The 21,983-nt window shown below is 39.3% G+C and overlaps 1 protein-coding gene across 1 annotated transcript in view; it reads left to right on the forward strand.

The window, feature by feature from the left end:
• The first annotated feature begins 3,176 nt into the window (after positions 1-3,176).
• Positions 3,177-21,983, forward strand: part of Ddx10 (DEAD-box helicase 10) — a 142,951-nt gene continuing 124,144 nt past the window's right edge. The window contains exons 1-7 of the mRNA XM_028783611.1: positions 3,177-3,428; positions 7,704-7,764; positions 10,577-10,707; positions 12,242-12,400; positions 13,536-13,656; positions 14,730-14,919; positions 19,222-19,348. Of these exons, the coding sequence (XP_028639444.1) occupies positions 3,243-3,428; positions 7,704-7,764; positions 10,577-10,707; positions 12,242-12,400; positions 13,536-13,656; positions 14,730-14,919; positions 19,222-19,348 (975 nt within the window). The 5' untranslated portion in view covers positions 3,177-3,242. The remainder of the gene's footprint in view (positions 3,429-7,703; positions 7,765-10,576; positions 10,708-12,241; positions 12,401-13,535; positions 13,657-14,729; positions 14,920-19,221; positions 19,349-21,983) is intronic.

Genomic DNA, 21,983 nt, shown 5'->3' on the forward strand with positions numbered 1-21,983 from the left:
TATAGGCTGATATATCTGATGTTTAGTCATCAGGGAGTGACAATTTCAAAACTTTGGATTTTCAAAAGCCCACATCAGGCAGTGTTGCTGCGTGTATATATGTGTCCTGCCTGTGGATCAGAATGCAGCTCTTAGGTGCTGCTCCAATGCGCACCTATATGCTGCCATGCCTTCCCCGTCATGATGATAACGGACCAAATCTCTGAAAACGTAAGCCAGCCCAATTAAATGATTCCTTCTATAAAAGTTGCCTTGGTCATGGTGACTCTTCACAGTAATGATTCAGTGATTAAGACAGTAATCATCTCAGGGTTTTTATTTTTTGGGACTTTGTAAGATAAATAGTGATGGATGTTTCGGATGCTCTCCAAAGATGCCTTTGCAACGCCTATGTTTAAGTGTATTTTCTGCATTATGAAACTTTTTGTTATTGAAAAATTTGCCTTAAAACATTTTGAGTCAACATGGAGGCATTTAACTGAAACTAGAGGGCTCAGGAGGCAGGGGAATTATTATAAATTTGAGGCCAGCCTGATCTACAAAGCAGTTTCTAGCCCACTCCCCAAAATACACTTTAATTTAAAAAACACAATACAGAGGCTGGAGAGATGAGTCAGAGATTGAGAGCACTGGATGCTCTTCCACAGGATTAACATTTGATTTTTTTTAACACCCACTTGGAGGTTAACAACCATCTGAAATCTCTTTCTGGCTTCCTTTGGTGCACAGACATACATGTAAGCAAAAACACTCATATAGATAAAATAATATTTTAAAAATATATAGAAAAAAACCCCATGCATTTTGTTAGGGCAGAAATCCAAGTTCCCTCAATGCTTATACATCTGCAGTAGGGACAGACCTAACAGATGATGGATTAACAAGAAGAAACATGATAGTTCTGTGCACAGTCTCTGTCCCACTAAACAGTGACTTAGAATGCTGGCTTACAGCCCATCTTCAATAGGGAACAGTCAATTTATGGAGAATTGATAGGAATGGAAAATAGGATCTGACGGTGGGAAACTGAAAGATGAGTATACAGGGGAGGAAGATGATAAGATGAAGCTTATTCACAGATTCCTTTGTGCTGTGTGACTTTTCCTACAGAAACATAAGTATACAGTCTTTGCTGGCCTTGAACTTGTGATGTTCCTCCTGTCTCTGACTCCTGAGTGCTGCGATTTGACACCAAGTCTTGCTAGAGGGCTTATTAATGAGTAGTTTCCTGAAGTCAGAGAAATGTTACTTGCCATTTCTTTGCAAACTGCCTTTATGTCAGTTTATGGAGTTCCTTTTTCTTTTCTTCTTCTTCTTCTTTTTTTTTTTTTTTTTGGTTTGGTTTTTTCGAGACAGGGTTTCTCTGTGTAGTCCTGGCTGTCCTGGAATTCTGTAGACCAGGCTAGCCTCGAACTCTTGAACTCAGAAATCCACCTGCCTCTGCCTCCCAAGTGCTGGGATTAAAGGCGTGCGCCACCACTGCCTGGCTTTTCTTCTTTTTTTAAAATAAATGTTTAAAATAGATTTTTCTACAATATATTCTGATTATGGTTTCCTCTCCCCTTTTAAACATTTGTTTTTCAGAGAGACAAAGCTTTCGATATCTTGCTGTGTGCACACATTCTGCCATTAATCAGGTTTGTCTACAGTTAGGTATATTCATATTATCATACAACTAATATCTGGGTCTCTTTTCATCTTGGAAACTCTATAACAAAACAGTTAAAGCCTTATCCTCTTTATCAAGCTTCTAGTAAGTACTCTTCTACTTTCTTTTCTAAAGTTTTTAAAAAATTGTATTTATTTAGTGTGTGTGAAGACAACTTGTTGGAGTCACTTCTCTGTTTTTTTGCCATGTGAGCTCTGGGTTGAACCCAGGTCATCAGGCTTGGTGGCAAGTGAGCTATTACACTGGCCCTCTATTTTTCTTTATTATTTCAATAACACTGATATCTCATAAAGATGAATGGTTGTCATTTTGTGACAATTTAGTTAGTATTGTGTGTAAGACTATTATTTTTAGAGGGTGAATAATATTTTCCTATATGCATGTACTCTTAATTTCTGTATAGAAACTGAATAGTGCCTACTACAAACATGGACATTTAAGTATATCTGAGGCGTTCCTTTCAATTTGTTTATTTCCAAAGGCAGAATTGTTGGATTATGGCTATTATCTTGTGATATCTTGAGGACACACACACTTTCGTGTTTCTTCCTTTTATTGAGCCTGTCTCTGAATGTAGAGATAGCACATCTGGTGGCCTTCCTCTCCGTTTTGAATTAGTGGCTCTTAATTGGTGAATATGGTATGGAATTTGGTATTTCTGTGGATATGTGGAGTCAAAAGGGGCCTTAAGGCCTAAACTTTTTTCTTGTAAACTTCCTATCCAATTCTCCAATCGCATTGCTACAACCTGGGCCATTTCCTCAATCTAATGTGCTTGTAGAGGTTCTATGTAAAGGTGTCATGAAATTCAATTCAGCAAAAAAGAGTTCACTTACAAATGGAAAAAAAATGATTTGTTCAACATACTTTCGAAAAAATTATTTTCAGTTTTAGCCGTCGTTCTTTTTATAATGACATTTTAAGGTATGTTCTGTCAGTTTTTGTCAGTACCCTTATTAACTGTGGTTATAGTCCGAAGGGCTGAGCAGAAAACTCTGCAAGACGTAAAGGTCCTTTTTAATATCTAGAGACATACACCGTAGTGGATGGAAATTAGTCATCATTAGCAGATTTTAGATCAATCTTTCTGCCCTCTGGGTCAAAATATGCAGAACGAAGATTACAATTACGACCCACATACTCTATAACGTGTAGCAGCGTACTCACGAATGTTAGGAATACTTGAATCCAGAACAAATGAAAAGCAGCACTTTACATTAGCTTACGTTAGTAGTATAACATCACCATACTAGCAATAAGCAGCGTCCTTGCGCTGTTTCCGGAAATCCTTTGGACGCCCCTGTAGCAATGGAGCATGGCTAGTTCCTCTGAGCACGCTTCTCCCCGCCTCTTAAGATCGCCCCGCCCTGCGGGGGCCAAATCACCAATCATCGTCCGGTCATTGACTGTCGTCATTAATGTGTGCCCACTCTTCCCAGCTTGGGGGCGGGTCCCCGGCCTTGCGCGTGCGCCTCTGCGCCGTCTCTACACGCTGGTTTTGCGTTTTCCGTGCTGCAGTTAAGAGAGCGGTGTCTCGCGTCTGGCGGCGTCGTGGGTCCTGGCAGTCCCCGCCATGGGCAAAACGGTTGACTCTCTGGGTCGGGGAACCAGACCTGACCCGGTGCGGAGCTTCAATCGCTGGAAGAAAAAACACAGCCACAGGCAGCACCAAAAGAAGGAGCGGAGGAAGCAACTTAAGAAGCCGGAATGGCAGGTCGAGCGTGAGGGGATCAGCCGCCTCATGCAAAACTACGAGAAGGTGAGACGGGTTCTGGGCACGTTCGGCGGGCTCTGGAGAGGGAGGGTGGGTGCAGCTGGGTGGTGTCGCTGCTTTGGTGACATGGGGTAAGGGTAGTATGGGAAAGGGGCGGACCCAGCCAGCGAGGCCTCACTAGTGTTCTGTTGGGTGCTGCTACCCAGATCTGACTCTTCTGCTTGCCACAGTGCTGGGAAAAGTGATAGAAATGCAGTGACACTCCGGGTAGGGACATGTAATGCAGCAGTGGTTACAGAATAGAGCGACAATAGTAGTGATTGGTGTGTAAAGTAGCGAATGGAGTGAGAGCCTTCAGTAGATTAGCCCAACATGCAGGAAGTCCTGGGTTCAATCCCCAGCTCCACATAAACGGGGCACATATTGAGTACTAAGGAGGTGGAGATAGGGGGAAAGTTATCCACAGCTTTATAGCAAGTAAGTCAGTGATACATGAAACTTGGTCTCAAAAATGAAATAAATAAGCTAAAATCTGGAGTGATATAAGAAAATGCTGTTGTTCTTGGGAAATGTTTAAAATAACAGAAATACTATGTACCTTTTAAAGTACTCTCCATATATTTTAGATTCTTTGCCCCTATCTTGAGGTATGGATCGTAATATTCCATTTTATGAATAAGAACTGTAGAGTTTGGAGAGGTTAAGTTGTCCTAATTTCCCACGTCTAGTAGTGTGGAGTTGGAACCTAGACCGGAGTCTGTTTCCACAGCTTTGGCTCTTTATGTTGGGAATTGGCTCTGTCTCTTAGCATCATTCTCTGTTCTGTGCCTCATTGTCTTCATGATTTTCATCAAGAATCAATATCGAGAAAATGGAATGTGTTGGTCTGTTCCTTGACATCCCCACCTTGAAGCCAGTGTTAGATGAATAGTCCCACAGTTAACACTGATAAGCCAACATGTTTTCCTGCCCTAGGTGTCTGCTCCTTAGGAATGTTACTTCCTGTTGGTCCCCATAAAACCCATATTTTTCAGCATTCATCTGCCTCTCACCTTTTCAGTGAATGCCTCCTTTCTGGTGTAGGGATTTAAAAGATAGAGTCATCCTGGAACTAAAGTTATTACTTGTTATCTTGTAGCTTAAACAGCAGCAGCAACAACAACAACAACGGGATAAACTGTTCAGAGTTGACAACATTTAAGAATTAGTTTGAATTTTGAGTTCAGATAATTTGATTCAGATTTGGCTATGATTTTGTTCACCAGATATATGACTTTAGTTACTTTTCTTATACTATTCGTACCCCCCCCCCCTTAGTTTAAAAGGCTTAGTAGTAGTACGTGCCTTATAAGTTGTGAGGAATTAGTAAGATAAAGTGTTGAAAACATTATTCACAATGCCTGTCACATAGAAAAAAAGAAGAGGCCATTATTAACAAATTGGCTTTGGCTTTTGTTTTGGACTGTGACTAGAGTTGCTTGCAGAATGCAGCCTTAGCTCGTGCTTGGTTTATTCCTTATTTATATCTGTGATTCCTTGTTTTGCTCTACCCAGAGCGTTTCTGAGTTCATATTCTTATTTCTGCCTATGCTGAATGTCTTAGTTAAGGTTTTACTGCTGTGAACAGATAGCATGTCCAAGGCAACTCTAATAAGGACAACATTTAGTTGGGGTTGGCTTACAGGTTCAGAGGTTCAGTCCATTATCATCAAGGTGGGAACATGACGACATCCAGGCAGACATAGTGCAGAAGGAGCTGAGAGTTCTACATCTCCATCTGAAGGCTGCTAGCAGAATACTGGCTTCCAGACAGCTAGGATGAGGGTCTTAAAGCCCATGCCCATAGTGACACACCTACTCCAACAAGGCCATACCTACTCCAATAGGGCCACACTTTCAAATAGTGCCACTCTGTGGCCCAAGCATATACAAACCATCACATTCCACTCCCTGGTCCCCATAAACTTATTCAAATATATGAGTCTATGAGGGCCATACTAAACCATAACATAGTAAAAAAGTACATTTAGTCCAACTTCCAAAGTCCCCATAGTTTATAGCAGTCTAAACAATGTTAAAAGTCCAACGTTCAAGGTCTTTTCTGAGATTCATCCAATCATTTAACTGTAATCTCCAAAGCAAGTCAGGAAACCAGCTGGCCAGCCTCCAAATTCTGCATCTCATGTCTGATGTCAAAGTGGTCTTTAGATCTCTACCCCTTTAACATCTTTGTTGACTTCAACAAAGTTCTTTCTCCTGGGCTGGTTCCACTCCGTGTTAACAGCTTTCCTTGGCAGGTATCCCATGGCTCTGGCATCTTTAACATCTTTGAGATTCCAAGGCAACTTTAACTTCACAGCTTCTTGTTCCAATGTCTGATCTTCTGGACTCCTCCAAAGGGCTTGGGTTACATCTCCAGCTCTGCCCTCTGTAGCATTCTAGGCTCTGGTTGATTCCACTCTATTGCTGCTGCTGTTTTTGGTGATCTGTCATCTCCAGTACACTGGGGTCTACCATTGCAACTAGGCTTCATAGGCTCTGTTCATGGTGCCAAGCCTCAACTTCATTGCATGACCCCTTCAGTCCTGGGCTGTAAACTACAACTGAGGCTGCACTTTCACCAATGGACTTCCATGGCCTCTCACAGTGCCAAGCCTCTGCTGCTCTCCATGACCTCTAAATGCTTCAAAATCACATCTTTCATGCCTGTACCTTTAAGACTAGTACCGTGTGGATCGCATGGCCAGGCTGCAAGTTCTGCTGTCAGTTTGAGATAGCCTGGCTTCTTTGGATTACACTTAGGTCAGCATCTTTGTGTTGAACCCATGAGGCACTTCCTAGGTGGTTGGTCAGAGCAGGGAGCTTCTTTATTGGCATTCTCAGTTTAGGCCCTGTCTTTTCAAATGACTGCATTTTCCTTTGAGACTTCAATGAGAGGAGTATTGCTCTTGAGGCTCTTTTTCCAGGAGGACACTGGGTTTCTTTTAATGGTGTCAGTCTTAACAACTTACAGTTGCTTTCTCAGCAACCATAGTACCTGAAACTTTAAGTTCCCTTCTTTCTTTGCTAAATGGTAGTTTCTCTGTCTGTTTACTTGTTACATGTGTTTACTGTAGACCTAATTAAGAGCTGTAAACTGTAGCCACGACACTGACTGACTGCTACCCTCACTTGAGATTTGCTTGATAAATAAATTAATCCAATACTTTTGAATTTATCTTCTCTCATGTTCTCAGGACATAGGCAGAATGCAGTTAGATTCTTGGCCAGAATATGACATGGATAGTTTCTAGTATATATCTGGATAGTCATTTTGTCTCCCTGAACCTCATGAACTGTGGGCCTCTACTTCTGCATTTCTCTTGGCATTCTGGTTTTTTTTTTTTTTTTTTTTTGTTTTTTTGAGACAGGGTTTCTCTGAGTAGCCCTGGCTGTCCTGGAACTCACTCTGTAGACCAGGCTAGCCTCGAACTCTCGAACTCAGAAATCCACCTGCCTCTGCCTTCCAAGTACTGGGATTAAAGGCGTGCGCAACCACCGCCCGGCTCTCTTGGCATTCTGAAGTCTCTCCTGGATTTTTTATGAAGGTATGCTTACATACTCTTAAGACTTCTCTAGCTTGAAGTTCCATACTCCTCCAGTCCTCTCACAGACAGGTGTTGAAGGCTTAGGGATCATAGCATCAGGCATACAGCAACAGGCCCAGTTCTTACCATTGTTCTGTATTAGTTACTTGTCTCTTTGTCATGAGCCAGAATACCTGATAGGAAGCTTCTTAAGGAGGGAAGGATTATAGTTTGCGTGGATCCAGTCTGTTTTGCCAGGGAGATGGTAGCAGGAATGTGAGATGGCTGGTCATGCTTTGTCCAAAGATAGGGAACAGATGGATGCTGGTGCTGCCTACACTTAGAGGTCTTCCCACCTTAATTAACCCCATTTAGGAACCATGTCATAGACACACCTAAAAGCTTGTTTCCTGGATGATTCTATATCCTTTCAAGTTGACTGTTACCTATCACACTTTCTTCCTTTAGGTATTCTATATCCTATGAAAGTAGCTCATTGGTTGGTACCACAAGTAAGGAAGGAGGAGTACATCTTAAGTCCTGCTTGGAAGAGTATCTGCCAATTGAGGTTCCTCCATGGGACATCATATTATTTGAATAAATGGCTTTTATTTAGAAGTGATGGTATGCTTCTAATTTTGTTATATGAAGGATGAGCTAGGTGTAGGGGAGTTGTATTATGAAACTAATGAATCATGTAGCATTTCTTGTCTTATCTGACATTATTTTCTTTTCATAATCTTTTTTTTTTCAGATAAATGTAAATGAAATTACAAGATTTTCAGATTTCCCTTTGTCCAAAAAAACATTGAAAGGTAAGTATATATGGTCATTTTAGGATAGAGTGTTAGATTTATTCATATCTTCTTAAAATTAAAAAAAAATGCACATGTGTGTTCATGTGTATGGTATATGTGTGCCTACGTGTGGATGCTAGATGACAGCCTGGGTATTATCCTCAGGAAAACTTTTCATCTTTTTTAAGGCAGGACTTCTCAGTGACCTCGAACTCACTAATTAGGCTAGATTGGCTGGCCTGTGGGCCCCAAGAATCTTTCTCTTTTTCTCTCCTAGTCTAAGTTGAAAAGCACATATACCTCTATATATGACATTTTTTTTGTAGGTTCTAAGGATTGACTCAGGCCCTCATGCACCTTACTGATTGAGCTCTCTCTTTAGCCTCACACCTTTTAGAGAAGAGAAAGGTTAATGGGAAAAAAATAATCTTTTTTTGATATTTTTGGTATCACGAAATACCATAAATTCAAGTTTTGCTTTTTTGAAACAGGGTTTTGTACATAACAGTCCAGGATAGCCTTGAACTCCCTTCATAGTTGAAGCTGTAAACTCAGTGATCCTCCTGCCAGGCATGTACTATCTACTCATCTCTAAAACACTGAATTTTAACCATTTTTATTTCTTATTCTTTCTGGGTTGGTTGAAGATAAGTTAAAAAGGACCAGGAAGCTCTGAACATTTTGAATGAAACTTGATGATTCTATTAGTTAAACAGGAGAACAAACGAAAGTATTTTACCCTTTGTGTTAGTTTTGTAGGGTAGATAGTCTTAACCAGTAGAAATTTTCTTAGAATTAACGGCTAGAAGTCCAAGGTTAAGATGCTGGCAGGAGTCATGATAGGGCTTTAAGAGCCAGGTCTGTGATATTCCTGCCACCCTGACTTGAAGATGGCCTCTTTTTGTAGTGATCTTTTTTTTGACAAAATTATATATGTGTATGGTATACGATAATATGACTTGAAATATGTTTATAAATCAAGCTCATTAATGTACTTATCTTTCCTTCATGATAAGGACATTTAAGATCTACTCTCAGCAATTTTTAAGCATAAAAGTGTAAATTATGCCGGGCAGTGGTGGCGCATGCCTTTGATCCCAGCACTTGGGAGGCAGAGGCAGGCAGATTTCTGAGTTTGAGGCCAGCCTGGTCTACAGAGTGAATTCCAGGACAGCCAGGGGTATACAGAGAAACCCTGTCTCAACCCCCCCCCAAAAAAAAAGCATAAATTATATTAACTATAGATATTGTAATGTAAAATATATCTTTTTTTCTTTTTTTGAGGTAGGTCTCATATATTCTAGATTGGCCTCAATACAGCCATTGCTATGTAGTGGAGGACTACATAGCACTTTGGACTTCTCTGTGGGACTGTGTAAGGATAGCTTGGTTCTTGAATGGGCACAGGTCTTGAACCCCAGACCCTGTTGGGATAAATCGGGGACAATGGCAGGTGTTTGGCCACGCCCCCAGAACCCAGGGTCTTGACACAAAGTCTAAGACCTCCATTTGATCTGTGCTGTTCAGTCATGTAGGGCAATACAGCCCCTCCCTAAGGTAGCCCCTCCCTAAGGTACCCTCCACAGGTCGAGGGCCTGACTTCAGGTCTTCCATATTAATGAGATACCTAAAGGCCAGAGGGTGTAGCTAATTAAGTATTCTTTCCCAGACCCTCTTCCTTACAAACAGTATTTAACCAAAGGCCCACCCTGGGGGTGCGGGGGTGTGCATCCAGATTCAACTACCATCTACCATGAAAATAAAGCCTGTAAAACCTACCTGCCTGTGCGCCCACGCGTAGGCACATCAGTCCCGGCACTTCTGTATCTTAAATACTGACATCATAGGCATGCACCCAGGCATTAAACCCTGGGCTTCATCCATCTAAGTAAACACTCCACCAACTGAGCTGTCCCTGACCCGTAATGTATATCCCCAGCCCATAATATAGCTCTTGAACCTATTTTTTTTTTTTTTTTCAGTTTTTCGAGACAGGGTTTCTCTGTGTAGCCCTGGCTGTCCTGGAACTCACTCTGTAGACCAGGCTGGCCTCGAACTCAGAAATCTGCCTGCCTCTGCCTCCCAAATGCTGGGATTAAAGGCGTGCGCCACCACCGCCCGGCTTCTTGAACCTATTTTTAACCTGTATACCTTTATGTTTAAGTAATAGCTTTCTATCTCCTCACTCCTCTAGTTTCTGGTATCATTCTTTTTGTTTTTAGGATTTATAAACATGAGATCATCTGGTATCTTGTCTTTCTGTGCCAGGTTGTTTCATTTAGTATAATTCATTCTAGGTTCATCCATGTTGTCATCATCTTGCATATTGTCTTAAGTCCTCAAACAAGCCTCTATCTTGAACAGAAGAACAAGTAGTCTCAAGCTTAAAACAAAAGTTAGTTTATTTTTATTACTGGAATGTGTGTGTCGGAGGGCGTGTGAGTGCCACAGTACTACTGTGGGGCCAGAGAACAACTTTGTAAAGTCGGTCCTTTCCTTTCATTTGATCCTGGGGATCAAACTCAGGTCATCAGGCTCGCACAGTAAGTGCTTTACCTGATAAACCATCTCATGTACCTGTTGCCTGCAACATTGAAAGTTTGGAGTTATAAGCTTTTAGTTTTCAGGATATAGGGCTCAGTGGTTATAGGTTTGGAAGTCTAGCCTTTGAGCCACCAGACCTTCAAAATGAAGTGAGCTATTCTTTGACTATTCGTGATTTCCATCAGGGTAGAACAGAAGAACTTCTAGCCATCTATTTGTGATGGGGGCACACAGTCAAGCCTGTAGCATCATCCATTAAGTTTTCTTCTCTTCTCCACACTGCCAGGTTTGCAAGAAGCACAGTACCGCTTGGTAACTGAGATACAGAAGCAGACCATAGGGTTGGCTTTGCAAGGTAAAGATGTGCTTGGAGCTGCCAAAACTGGATCTGGCAAGACTTTGGCTTTTCTTGTTCCAGTAAGTACATTTATTTTGGATCAGAGGCTCTATTACGTGATGTTATTACATTCTATACCTACAACAAAACAGATGGGTGTAAACAGTTGTTTCATGTTGGAGTTCCTGGCCAGACCAAAGCCACATCTATCTTGCTCTTTGCCTGATCTCACACTCCTTAGCTTCTGTCACAGTGTCTTGCCCATGGAAGGTACTCAGTAACTTACTTTGGTGAATGAGTCAGTATGCTTTATAAGCTACTGCATTCTGAAGAAGGTGGATATTGCATGGTGGTAGTGAAGAATGGTCCTGTTCTGTCTTTGTGCTTGGGTTATTCCATTTGAGGTAATTCCCAGGAGACTTGGTAGGGAAAGCTGTTTCTGCTTTCACCCCTGCAATCCTGCCTGTGGTATTTGTATTTGCCACCCGGTTAGGATAAGGCTGACATATATTCATGTTGTGAGAATTCTTTCCCCGGGGAGATGCAAACAAATATATATTCCCACCTTACAGACCAAGAAAACAAAGTTTGATTCCACTGAAGTTCAATGTTGAGAGCCAGTGAATTTCTTGGGTTTACTTATAGAACATGAGTGACAGGTTACTTCATAGGATAGATAACTCCAAAGCAACTGGGCCATTGGAAAGTCATTCTAGCATGGCTTATGACATTCCCATAGCTGCACTGACAGCTTCTCTTCAGTTAGCCCATTACATCTGTGTACTCTAGTACCTCTTGAGACACTGAGGTCATATACAGTTAGGGAAGATGATGTACAGATGACTGGAAGGTTCAGGAGGGAGTGACCAGAATCTCAGGTGAGGGTCTAGTGACCCACTCTTTGCTATGAGGAACATCAAAACAAACAACCTCAGAGGGGTCTCTTGTCAGTAGTTACAGCTGTTCTGTTGAAGATGATGATGTTAATCTTGGAAGATAGTATTGTTCAGTGGCTCACATAAAGGGGATCTGGGTATTGAGAAGTTTCTGGAGCATTGGTAGCTGTTGGGTAGTAGAACTCTTAGGAATTCACTTACATCACAGTTGCTTAGTTGGTTTTCTAATTTGGTTCCTACAAAAACAACTGGCCCTGAGAAAAAGCAGATCATTTGTTTTAGATGCCTCAAAACTGATTTTCTCTTAATTCCTAGTTGTTGTTGTTGTTACAGCATTATTTTTCTACATATAGGAAATTCAGTCACTGTACAACTATAACAGCTATACAGATTCTAATGTGGTTTCTGTTTAGAAAAGAACTTTCCTGTCCCTGTTTCAGTGGTCTAGGGTATCCATGTCCTCCAATAGCTGATCTTCTGATTTTTTTAACTCTGACATCAAATGAGTTTGCCTTAGGGCCTCTCTTTTTCCTCTGAATTGGAGTTGGATGCTTCTGTTAGTTGGAAGAAAATACCTCTTTCAGATTGGATAAAACTTGTGGGAGGAATGCCTTTTGCTTGATGATATATTTGATTTGAAGGGAAAGGTTGAGACTTTAGTCAAAATAAAGATTTTTTTCTAAGAGATTATTAAATACAATTTGCTCTGATCTTCAAGGTATTGGAAGCCTTATACCGTCTGCAGTGGACTTCAACAGACGGCCTGGGAGTTCTGATAATATCACCTACTCGAGAACTGGCCTATCAGACATTTGAGGTTCTTCGCAAAGTAGGGAAGAATCATGATTTTTCAGCCGGTCTCATCATTGGTGGAAAGGTTTGTCCTTGTCTGCCCTTTTCTTTAACATTACTCTGCAGATGACAGGGGGAGAGGAAATGGAGGACTCAGATAAACGGATTGGTCTTTTGGATGGTGCCTCAGTGTGTGTTATCATCTACATAGGTCCAGAAAGTCCACTCTTGTCAGCATTTGAGTTTATGAGGTTTTCAGACAGATGGATAGGCTATCTATAGCAATCTTATTTGTTTGCATGCTTTGGGAAAGAGAATGTTACAGTATGTGGACATAGTACCTTTTAATAGAATGTCTAAGAGGCTGAATAATTAAAAAAAAACAAAACACTGCTGTCAATACCACATGAAAGGAAGATAATTGCTTTGAGGAAACTGTATTTAACTATGGTATTATGGTAAAAAGTGGCTAACTTTTGTTGACTTTTTAGTACATCTGAAGGTTGTATCTGCTATGGTCACCTCTGGGATGTGAGGATAAGTAGTTCTTGAATTTCTATGCAGATGTATGCAAGTAAGGAAGAGGTAGCATCACAAAGCCTACTTTTGTACCTGCTACTTGTCTTTAACATTTGATAGCATCTGGTGGTTCTTATCTCAAGATGAGGACCTGTAAACTGTAGACTGTCAACTGTACTGCTTACTTACCTTCCCCCACCCCAGTAAAATATGGGAAGTTGTGTGGGAGAGCCTGTTCAGTGCCTCTAGTCCTGACTGAGAGAGTTGGAGTAATTATAATTTTTAAGACCGTTTTACTGACTTGATAGGAGATTAAGTCTTGCCACAGTCATTTGTTACTTTATCTTAGACTCAGAATCTTGGGTATGATGAGTGGGTCTAGAAGAGCTCTGAGTTTCTTCTTCTTTTTTCCATATTTTTTTTTTTATTCACTTTACATCCCAATCACAGCCCCCCAACCTCCTGCCCCCAGCCCTATCCCACCCTTACAAATCCCTCCCCACTATTGCCCCACTCCTTCTCTGAGGACATTGATTTCACTTAGCAATGTGTTGGGTGTGCTACAGAACTGAAAGGGAGAAGTGTTGTTTATTTCTAAGGATCTAAACTGCTCCAGTGAAGTTCTGTGTACGTGGCTTTTAGAGTTCTGCACAGGCTGCTGTGAGACTTGCATGTGTAACCAAAGAAACAACTGTTTGCAGGATCTGAAACATGAAGCTGAGAGGATCAACAACATAAATATACTCGTTTGCACACCTGGTCGACTTCTTCAACACATGGATGAAACAGTATGTTTTCACGCCACCAATCTTCAGATGTTAGGTGGGTATGATGATTTCTATTAAAAAACAAAACACCAACCAGCAAACCAATAGTCAAAAACAGCCAAAACTCTCCAAAACCCCACTCATTCCTTAAGAAGCCATTCTGAGATTTAATATCATCAGTGTCGTATTAGATAGCATGATGAAAATAGTCTGAGAAATAATTTGTGCTTTTAATTTAGGTTTTGGGCTCTTAAACTAAGAAGAGTACAAGATTGCTATTTTTTTCTTCTTCAACTGTTAGGGAACATTTAGGGAATGCTGTGTATTTAACCAGGTACTTGAGTGTTAGGCATTGATAATGTTTTTCTTTTTTCTTTCTGGGACATGTGCATGTGCTTGTCTTGTATGTGTGTTCACACCTGTGTGGGAATTCATGGAGTCCTGAGATTGATGTCAGGTGTCTACTGTATTGCTTTCCACTTTATTTAGTGAGACAGTGTCTTTTGGTGAGCATGGAGCACACTGGATTGGCAAGTCCAGCTGACCAGGTTGCCTGGGTCCCACCTCTCTCATGAGTGCTGCGACCTTGCTTTTGTGTGGGCGCTGGAGCTCTGAACTTATGCTTGCATGGCAAGTGCTTATCCACTAAGCCCTCTCCCCAGTCAAATTGTCATTTGGTTTAATTTAATGAACTTCTGTTTTCCATGGAGAGGCTACTTCTTTTTGTTTTTGAATGCTTTTGTACTTACAGAAAAGTTATAGTGGTAAGGTTTCTCTATTGTCTTACTCAGTTGCCCCTAGTTTTAAACTTGCATATAACTGTGATTCATTTGACTGTATTAAGAGATTGACAACATACTGTGTAAATTTAACAGTAGGTTTTGTTTGCTTAGATTTGATCAATTTTCCACTATATTGCTTTTTTTTAAAATAGTGATTCTGAGATTTGAACATAGCACCTTGCACATGTACCTTGCAAATGTTAAGCAATTGAGCTACTACTGAACTGTATCCTTAGCTCAGCCAGTGTCCTTTTCTGCTTTAGGATTCTAAGTAGTACACTAAATTTCTTTTAGCTTAATATATTATTTAAATATTATAGAGCAACTTGCACTTTTCTTTTTGCAGTTCTTGATGAAGCAGATAGAATCTTGGACATGGGCTTTGCTGATACCATGAATGCTATTATTGAAAATCTTCCCAAGAAACGCCAGACTTTACTGTTCTCAGCCACACAGACCAAATCTGTAAAGGACCTTGCACGCTTGAGTTTGAAAGACCCTGAGTATGTCTGGGTTCATGAGAAAGCAAAATACAGGTAGGAATTCTCTTCCTGAGCCATCTCCTTAGTTCAGGAATTAATATTCTAAATTTTTATTTTGTGTGTAATATGCCTTTGTTATTAGATACACAGGATGTACTACTAATAGCTATTAAAATTACTTACATTCTGCATGTATGTTTAAGTGTGAGTATGTTTTAATGTGACATTTCTGAAAATTTGGTCTGGAGAACAAACATTTTTTGATAAGATGTTAACAATTACTTCTACCATAAGTGAGGGAGAGAGGATCAGTCTTTGGATGATCATAGCAAATACTGAGTCAAAGTCAAACATTGTTGGCAGTGCTCTGAGTTTTATTAGAGATGTCTGCATAGGCAAACACAGAATTCTTGGGTTTGATGCAGAAAATAATTTCAACACTGGATATTACAAAGCAGTTTATTAAAATAGGTATATAGTACAGGTTTTCAGTATGAGATTAAGAGAAAAAGGCACCAAGGAAAAATAAGATATTAAAGTGTGGCTTTATGTGGTTATCGGCCTTCTCAAAGGAGAGTAGCACTTCATTGTCTTTGTGTACGATTTGGGTGATTTTTGAAGTTATTATCTTCAAAGAGTTTCCAAGGAATTTAATGAGGTCATAGGGTATTTCCTAAGGTAGTGACAGGGCCAGAGACATAACTATAACTCCTCACTGCCACTGGCAGTAATCAAGAGTTCCTTTTCTAATTAGGACCTCCATACCTCACAGAAAAGAATTTCAGGATAAGCCAACATGACACTTTGTTTTTTTTAAAGCTACCTTTAGCTTAGCTCTTAGGCACACAGGTTAATAGGGAGATGCCTAGTGTAATCATAAGAAACACCCAACATGGATATGGGCTTCTCAAGGAAGAGTCATATCTTGCTGTTAGTAGAGTAGTTATATGTATCTGTGCTTTCCAAGTTACATTACTCGGATAGTATAATTTACAATAAGGCTTAGAACAGTGTTTCTCACCTTTCTAATTCTGTGACTCGTTAATACAGTTCCTCATGTTATGGTGACCCTAACCATAAAATTATTTTCATTGATACTTCATCACTGTAATTTTGCTACTGTTATAAATGACAATGTAGATACCTGTTATTCAGGATATCTAACATGCAACCCCCTGTAAAAGGTTTATTCAATTCCTAAAGGGGTTTCCGCTCATAGGGAGACTAAGAATTTTTTTTTTTTTTATAAACAAAATTGTTATGTGGATTTGTAGGGATACCATTTAAATCTAGGAATGAGGGTAGTGCTGTGGGGGTTGCTGCAAGTGCCACAGCTGTCAGGGAGATGAACTGCAAGAGGCAGGAAGGAAAAGTTGACTTAGTTGATGCTAGTTCAAACTTCTAGAGAATCTTACACCAGGTGGTTTATTGTAAGCATATTTAAGCACAGGACAATTTTAGAAAAAAGGTTTTCTGGTGTAGTACAATTCTTAGTGCAAATGGGGACAAATTACATTGAAAGTTAACTCAAAGTACATGTGACTATGAAGTTGGGTGCTATAGCTTAAGGGCCTAGAATCTGATGTGGTCTCTAACTAAGACTTAGATAGTGTAGAGGTATGTCAGTGACATCTCCCCTAATGGTGGATGAAACAGAGTTAACAATAAAGGTATAGGAAGGCAGAGTCTGGGATAAGCATTCTGGGGGATTTGGGTGATGTCTGGCTCTACAGATAGCAAAGGTCACCAGGTCATTAACATCTGCTCCCAACCTTCTGAGTGGAAAAGAGACACTCCTTTCCTCCTTTGAGGAGACAACCCTGTATGATTGACATTCCTGGTTTCCCTGGTGATCTATAGGTGCAAGGACTTTTGAGTTCCCAACAGTTCTAAGAAATATTCATAGTTATAGATCATTTTGGCTTTGAGTAAGTATGCACACATTTATGTGTGTGTGTGTGTGTGTGTGTGTGTGTGTGTTTAGGTGCATGGATATCGTGGTGTGCATATGGATATCAGAGGACAATCTTGGTTGTACCTTGTTTGAAACAAAGTCCTCTTAATTATTTTTTGGTGCGTATACCAGGGTAGTTGACCTGCAGGCTTCTGAGAATTCTTTGTTTCTGCTTTTCATCTTGTTGTAGGAGCACTAGGTTTATAGATGCTCTCTTGTTACATGGGTTCTGGGGATTTGAACTCAGGTTCTCATGCTATACAGGGAATGCTTTTAAGTATTGAGCCATCTTTTAGTACAGTAATCACAGTTAATTTTCTCTTTAACATTTTTGACCAAGGTATCTTTTGTAAAATATTTATTATTTTTGTCCTAACTAAGCATGATTATTTTATCTTTGACAAGATAGCATTGGGACAACATGTATTGTTCAGTAGGCAATTTGGGTTTTATCAGTGGTGTTTGAAAGTTTTTAAATTTGTATTGCTGAGGATTGAACCATGTGCCCTGCAAGTGTTTTTCCGCTGAGCTATATATATCCTTAGTCCTAAAAACTTTAGCGCTGAAATTACTTTATTATCTGTATATAGTACATTTTATCCATTTACTTATTATAGAACATCTTGATTGAGTCCACATAGTAGTGGTTGGAAATAAATTGCTAAAGATTTGAGTGCAGTTTGTGTGTGTGTGTGTGTGTACTGATTTTTTTCAGTTCTTTTGGATAAATGCCAAAGAGTATGATGGCTGGACTAGGTGACAAGAATGATTTGGGAAGGAAAGTGTCTTCAAAAGTGGCTGTATCATTTCTCAAAATCTGATATTGGAGGCTCTTAAGTGTATAGTGGAGTGTATAGTTGTATCATGTCTTAAATTTGAATTTTCCTCTTAAGCAGCAAGTTGGGGGGGGCATCTTGTTTGCTTATTTGATGTGGAACATCTTTTATGTTCATTTTTCATTGGAATATGCTTTTGGCCAGGTAGCTATTGAGAGCTTTATTCTTTTCTCCCTAAATTGGAATTTGTATTTTCCTAAGTGTACTTTGTGTTTTATGGAGAGCAGTGTATAGTTTGCAAATTTTGTGTTTAACATCCTTTGGCTTTTCTTTTCCTTTTCCTAGCATAACCATTTATCATGAATTCGAAAATTTAAATTTTAATAAATTCTATTTTACCATTTTTCTCTTTTGGTATCTGAAAGTATTTGACTTTCAGTTTTTGGATTATCTGTTCCCTTTCCTTAAAACAATGTGGCTACACTTGGTTGTGCAGGCATGTGCATAGATAGTGTTTATCCCCAGTCTCACAGGCTCTAAACTGTTCTATTCTGCTACTTGTTTTTTGCTTAATGGTACATTTCAGAGGTCACTCCAGAGTGATATATGAATATATTTTTTTATAGTTGCATAATACCTTATGGTGGTGAGTTTAAAAGTTCATTCCACAAATTTCTTAGTAATAGATGTTTGGGTTTATTTTTGATCATGTGGTTCTGAATGATGCCATGTATATTTATACCCCAGACTAATTTGGAATGAAATTATAAGAATTTTTTCAAGAGTAAATCCATATATACTTTTCAAACATTATTATGAAATTTCTAATATGTAGCAAATTCAGATTTTTACAATAAATTCTTTAACAATTTTTTCTATTCATAACTTCATATGTATATATACATATATACATTATAATGTAGTCATATTTGCATTACTCTGTCTTATCTCCTATCTCCTCCCATTGAACTTTTTCTTCCTAACAAGCCTCTCCTCCTGTCATGTCTACAGTAAATTCTTTATACCTGCTACATGTATGCTCACCACCTGCCAGTGACTCCTTTTTCTAGCCATTTCTTCATACCTTTGTGCATTAACTCATCTTAATGTTGGGTGCATTTGCCATAAATTGTAGATTACCATAGACTTTCTCATAAATGCTTCAGCATACATGATCACTAGTGTGAGTTCAATATTTATGTATGTTCTTTGTAAAACTATCTATGGAATATGTATATGTTAAGTTTAAATTGCTTAGATGGATGTTTGTTTTTTTGGATGTTGTTTTTCTCTAATTTCAAACCCCAATAAAGTTGGAGACATTAGCCATCAGCCCAGCAGAGTTTTCCCATGCTGCTTCTCACAGATGGTGGTTGCTACTTTCTGTCTGTGGTTGACTCTTGCTTGATCTTGTACTACTATGTGTATGTGTTTCATATATAACCTTTAAAGGATTTTGAATATATTCAGCCACGATGAGCTTCCTTTATAGGGGACAACAGAGAAAAAAGTGGTGTGTGACAGAAATTGGGAGAATGGACGACTGATAAATTTATTTTTTTAGTGTTGATTTCAAAACAGCAATATGACATTGTTAAAAGAATTTATTTTTCTTGATTTTACAAGCACCCCTGCTACATTGGAACAGAACTATATAATCTGTGAGCTGCACCAAAAAATAAGTGTGCTATTTTCCTTTTTGAGAAGCCACCTAAAGAAGAAGAGTATTGTATTTTTCTCCAGTTGCAAAGAGGTATTCTTTAAAATTGTTTAAAATTCTTTAAAATTGTTCCTTTTGAATGTATTTGTTTTGGATCACTGTCCTTGAGTTGTCAGATTTTAGTTAGACAAATAATGACTCTTTGTTCTATGCAGTGCTAGGAGACAGAGCTGTAAAGATTGATAATCCTGTGGTTTTTGTTAGAAAAGAAATCATGAGTGAAACTTAAAGCCCATTGAAGGTAGAATCTTTGCTGTCTTTTCTTCAGCGCCGTTTTGGATGTTAGTGATTCTGGGAACATAGTACTCTCCATCGAAAGTATTGATAGAGGAATTTAGCTAGGCTAAACTGAGGCTTTATGATATAGCAGTTCTCCTTCTCTCCAAGTGCACGGAACTGAATATTCCTTGTTTTCTGTGCCTCAAATTTTTGTTCATGCTTATTTCTTTTTGGAATGCTTGCTGTACATACCTATATTCTGACACTGTGTAAATAGTTGTTGCTTTTTAAGGTACATTTAAATTGTTTTACATGAAAGTTCTTTTTAGTATCCTTTTAGGATCAGTTGATCTTTAAAAAAAATCCTTCTGTAATATTTTGTCTGTATTCTTACTGGGTTAATAAATAATTGATGAATACCAGCCCTGTACTAGTACTAAAGGATTCAGAGGGTATTTATTTCTCTCATAAGGAGAAGAGATCATGATTGATTTATATTCTACTTTCTCTGTGTATTTAAGACTCCTGATGATAGACTTACAATAAACTCTAGATTTATTGCCCTTGTACATGCTTAGCATGTTAAGCATGCAGGTGAGTTTCTTTCTAACTTGTGGTAAGTTAAGAGGTGGTTTGTTTCTGTTGTCCACTGAAGCCTATACTTTTTCTTTGGAAAGAATGATTCCAGGTACTCTTAGTACTTCTTTCAGAGTTTTATACTTCTTAGGGAGGAGTTGGGTTTGTTATTAGAATATAAGAAATACAGAACAACCTAAGACAGGCTCAGTCTTGTTTATACAATAAAAAAGTGGGAGAGGTGGAGAGCTTTTGAGGCTGCTGGACAAGAATCTCACATGGGCCAGGGACAAGGAAATGGGCTGCTTGGCAGGAATATGACATTGGCCAAAGACAAGGAAGTGGGCTTCAGGCAGGAATCTGACATTAGGCTAGAACTAAGAAGTAATTTCAGGCAAGAATCTAAATTTTAGGCTAGAAAAAGGAAGTATGGTTCAGACATGATATGACTTTGGGGTAGAACAGGGAAGTAGGCTCAGATATTTTGGTCATCCTGATAAGCCCTTAAAAACAGTGATCATGGGAGTGTTCACGGAACTTTGTTTATTGCCTTGCTTGTTCCTAGACTATGTGCATCTATTGTATTGCTAGTTCCTCAACCTAGAACTGATCTTAATACTTGCATGTAATTAAAATGGTATAAAAGCAAAAAGGAGGAGGGGGATGGTATGGGGGTTTTTAGGGAGGGGAGATGGGGATAGGAGATGACATTTGAAATGTAAATAAATAAAATATCCGATTTAAAAAAAAGAAAAATAAAAAATAATGTACAGAATTGTTTTTATTCCAACTCTACTCTTCTTGCCATAGTAGTTTGTCTGTGCTTGCCTTTCAGTGTGTTAGTCAGAATTTGCCACAGAGCAGAATGTTTGACAGATTCACCTTAAGGAAAGAATTATTTTAGCTTATGCTTTCAGAGGTTTTAGTCTGTCATGGGGGTATGTGACTGAGCAGAGCAGTGCATGTCATGATGGCCAGAGAGCAGAGAGAAGGCCTGATCTAGATGCTGCCATATTCAGTCCTCTGCCTCTTAGCTAATCCTTTCTCAAAAAGACCTATAGATCCAGTGGTGTACTTTATTAATCTTCTCCTGCTAATCAAATTGATAATCAAGATCTACTGTCACAGTGCTCAGTCCTGTGTGTTCTAAGCTTTGACTTCATCTGCAAAGTATCTTTGCTGTATATAGCAAATGTCCCTTTGTCTTGCCCATTTTTCTCTCTCTACCATTTGTTGATAATTGCCCATACTGGGAATGAAAAGCAAACCTAATGATCCTGCCTTTCTGTTCTTCACAATGCCTTCTAAAGACTTGTTTTTACTAGTTGAGTCTACTGTCCTTTACCTTCAATTCAGTTAGCTCTTAAAGGATATAGATTTCTAGTTAGTGCTCAGTAATCAGTTCTTCCTTGTCCTATCAGAAGCCCGTCCCCTTGCTTAATCTTTTGACTTCATATCCATTAACCTGTCTTCTTCTACCTTTTTGAGTGATCTGTTATAACTATTTTGCTAGGTCTTTCCTGTTTGACTGCTGGAATATTGAATACTTCTGAGCTCTCCCTTCTGCCCTCTTTTCTTAGTATGTTTTGTGGGTAACCTCATGATCTTCATGGTGTAAATGCAGTCTGAATGCTGTCAATTGCAGAATCTCAATCACAAGCCCCGACTTCTTTCCTGAGCTCTGCCTGGCTACTGGGAATATCCAGTTGTTTGAAGAAACCTTTCAAATAAGAACACTTCAGGAGTTGCTGTTCCTAGCTCTGCTTTCCCCAATGTTTCTCAATTTTTGTAACCCTTAATTCTTGTCTTTTCATCCATAGTGATACTTTTGGTAATATGTTAGGTTCTTAACTTCTTGTCATCTCCCCTGCTC

This window comes from Grammomys surdaster, unplaced genomic scaffold, assembly GCF_004785775.1.
Source record: "Grammomys surdaster isolate TR1022 unplaced genomic scaffold, NIH_TR_1.0 1162, whole genome shotgun sequence".
In the NCBI taxonomy this organism is placed as follows: domain Eukaryota; kingdom Metazoa; phylum Chordata; class Mammalia; order Rodentia; family Muridae; genus Grammomys; species Grammomys surdaster.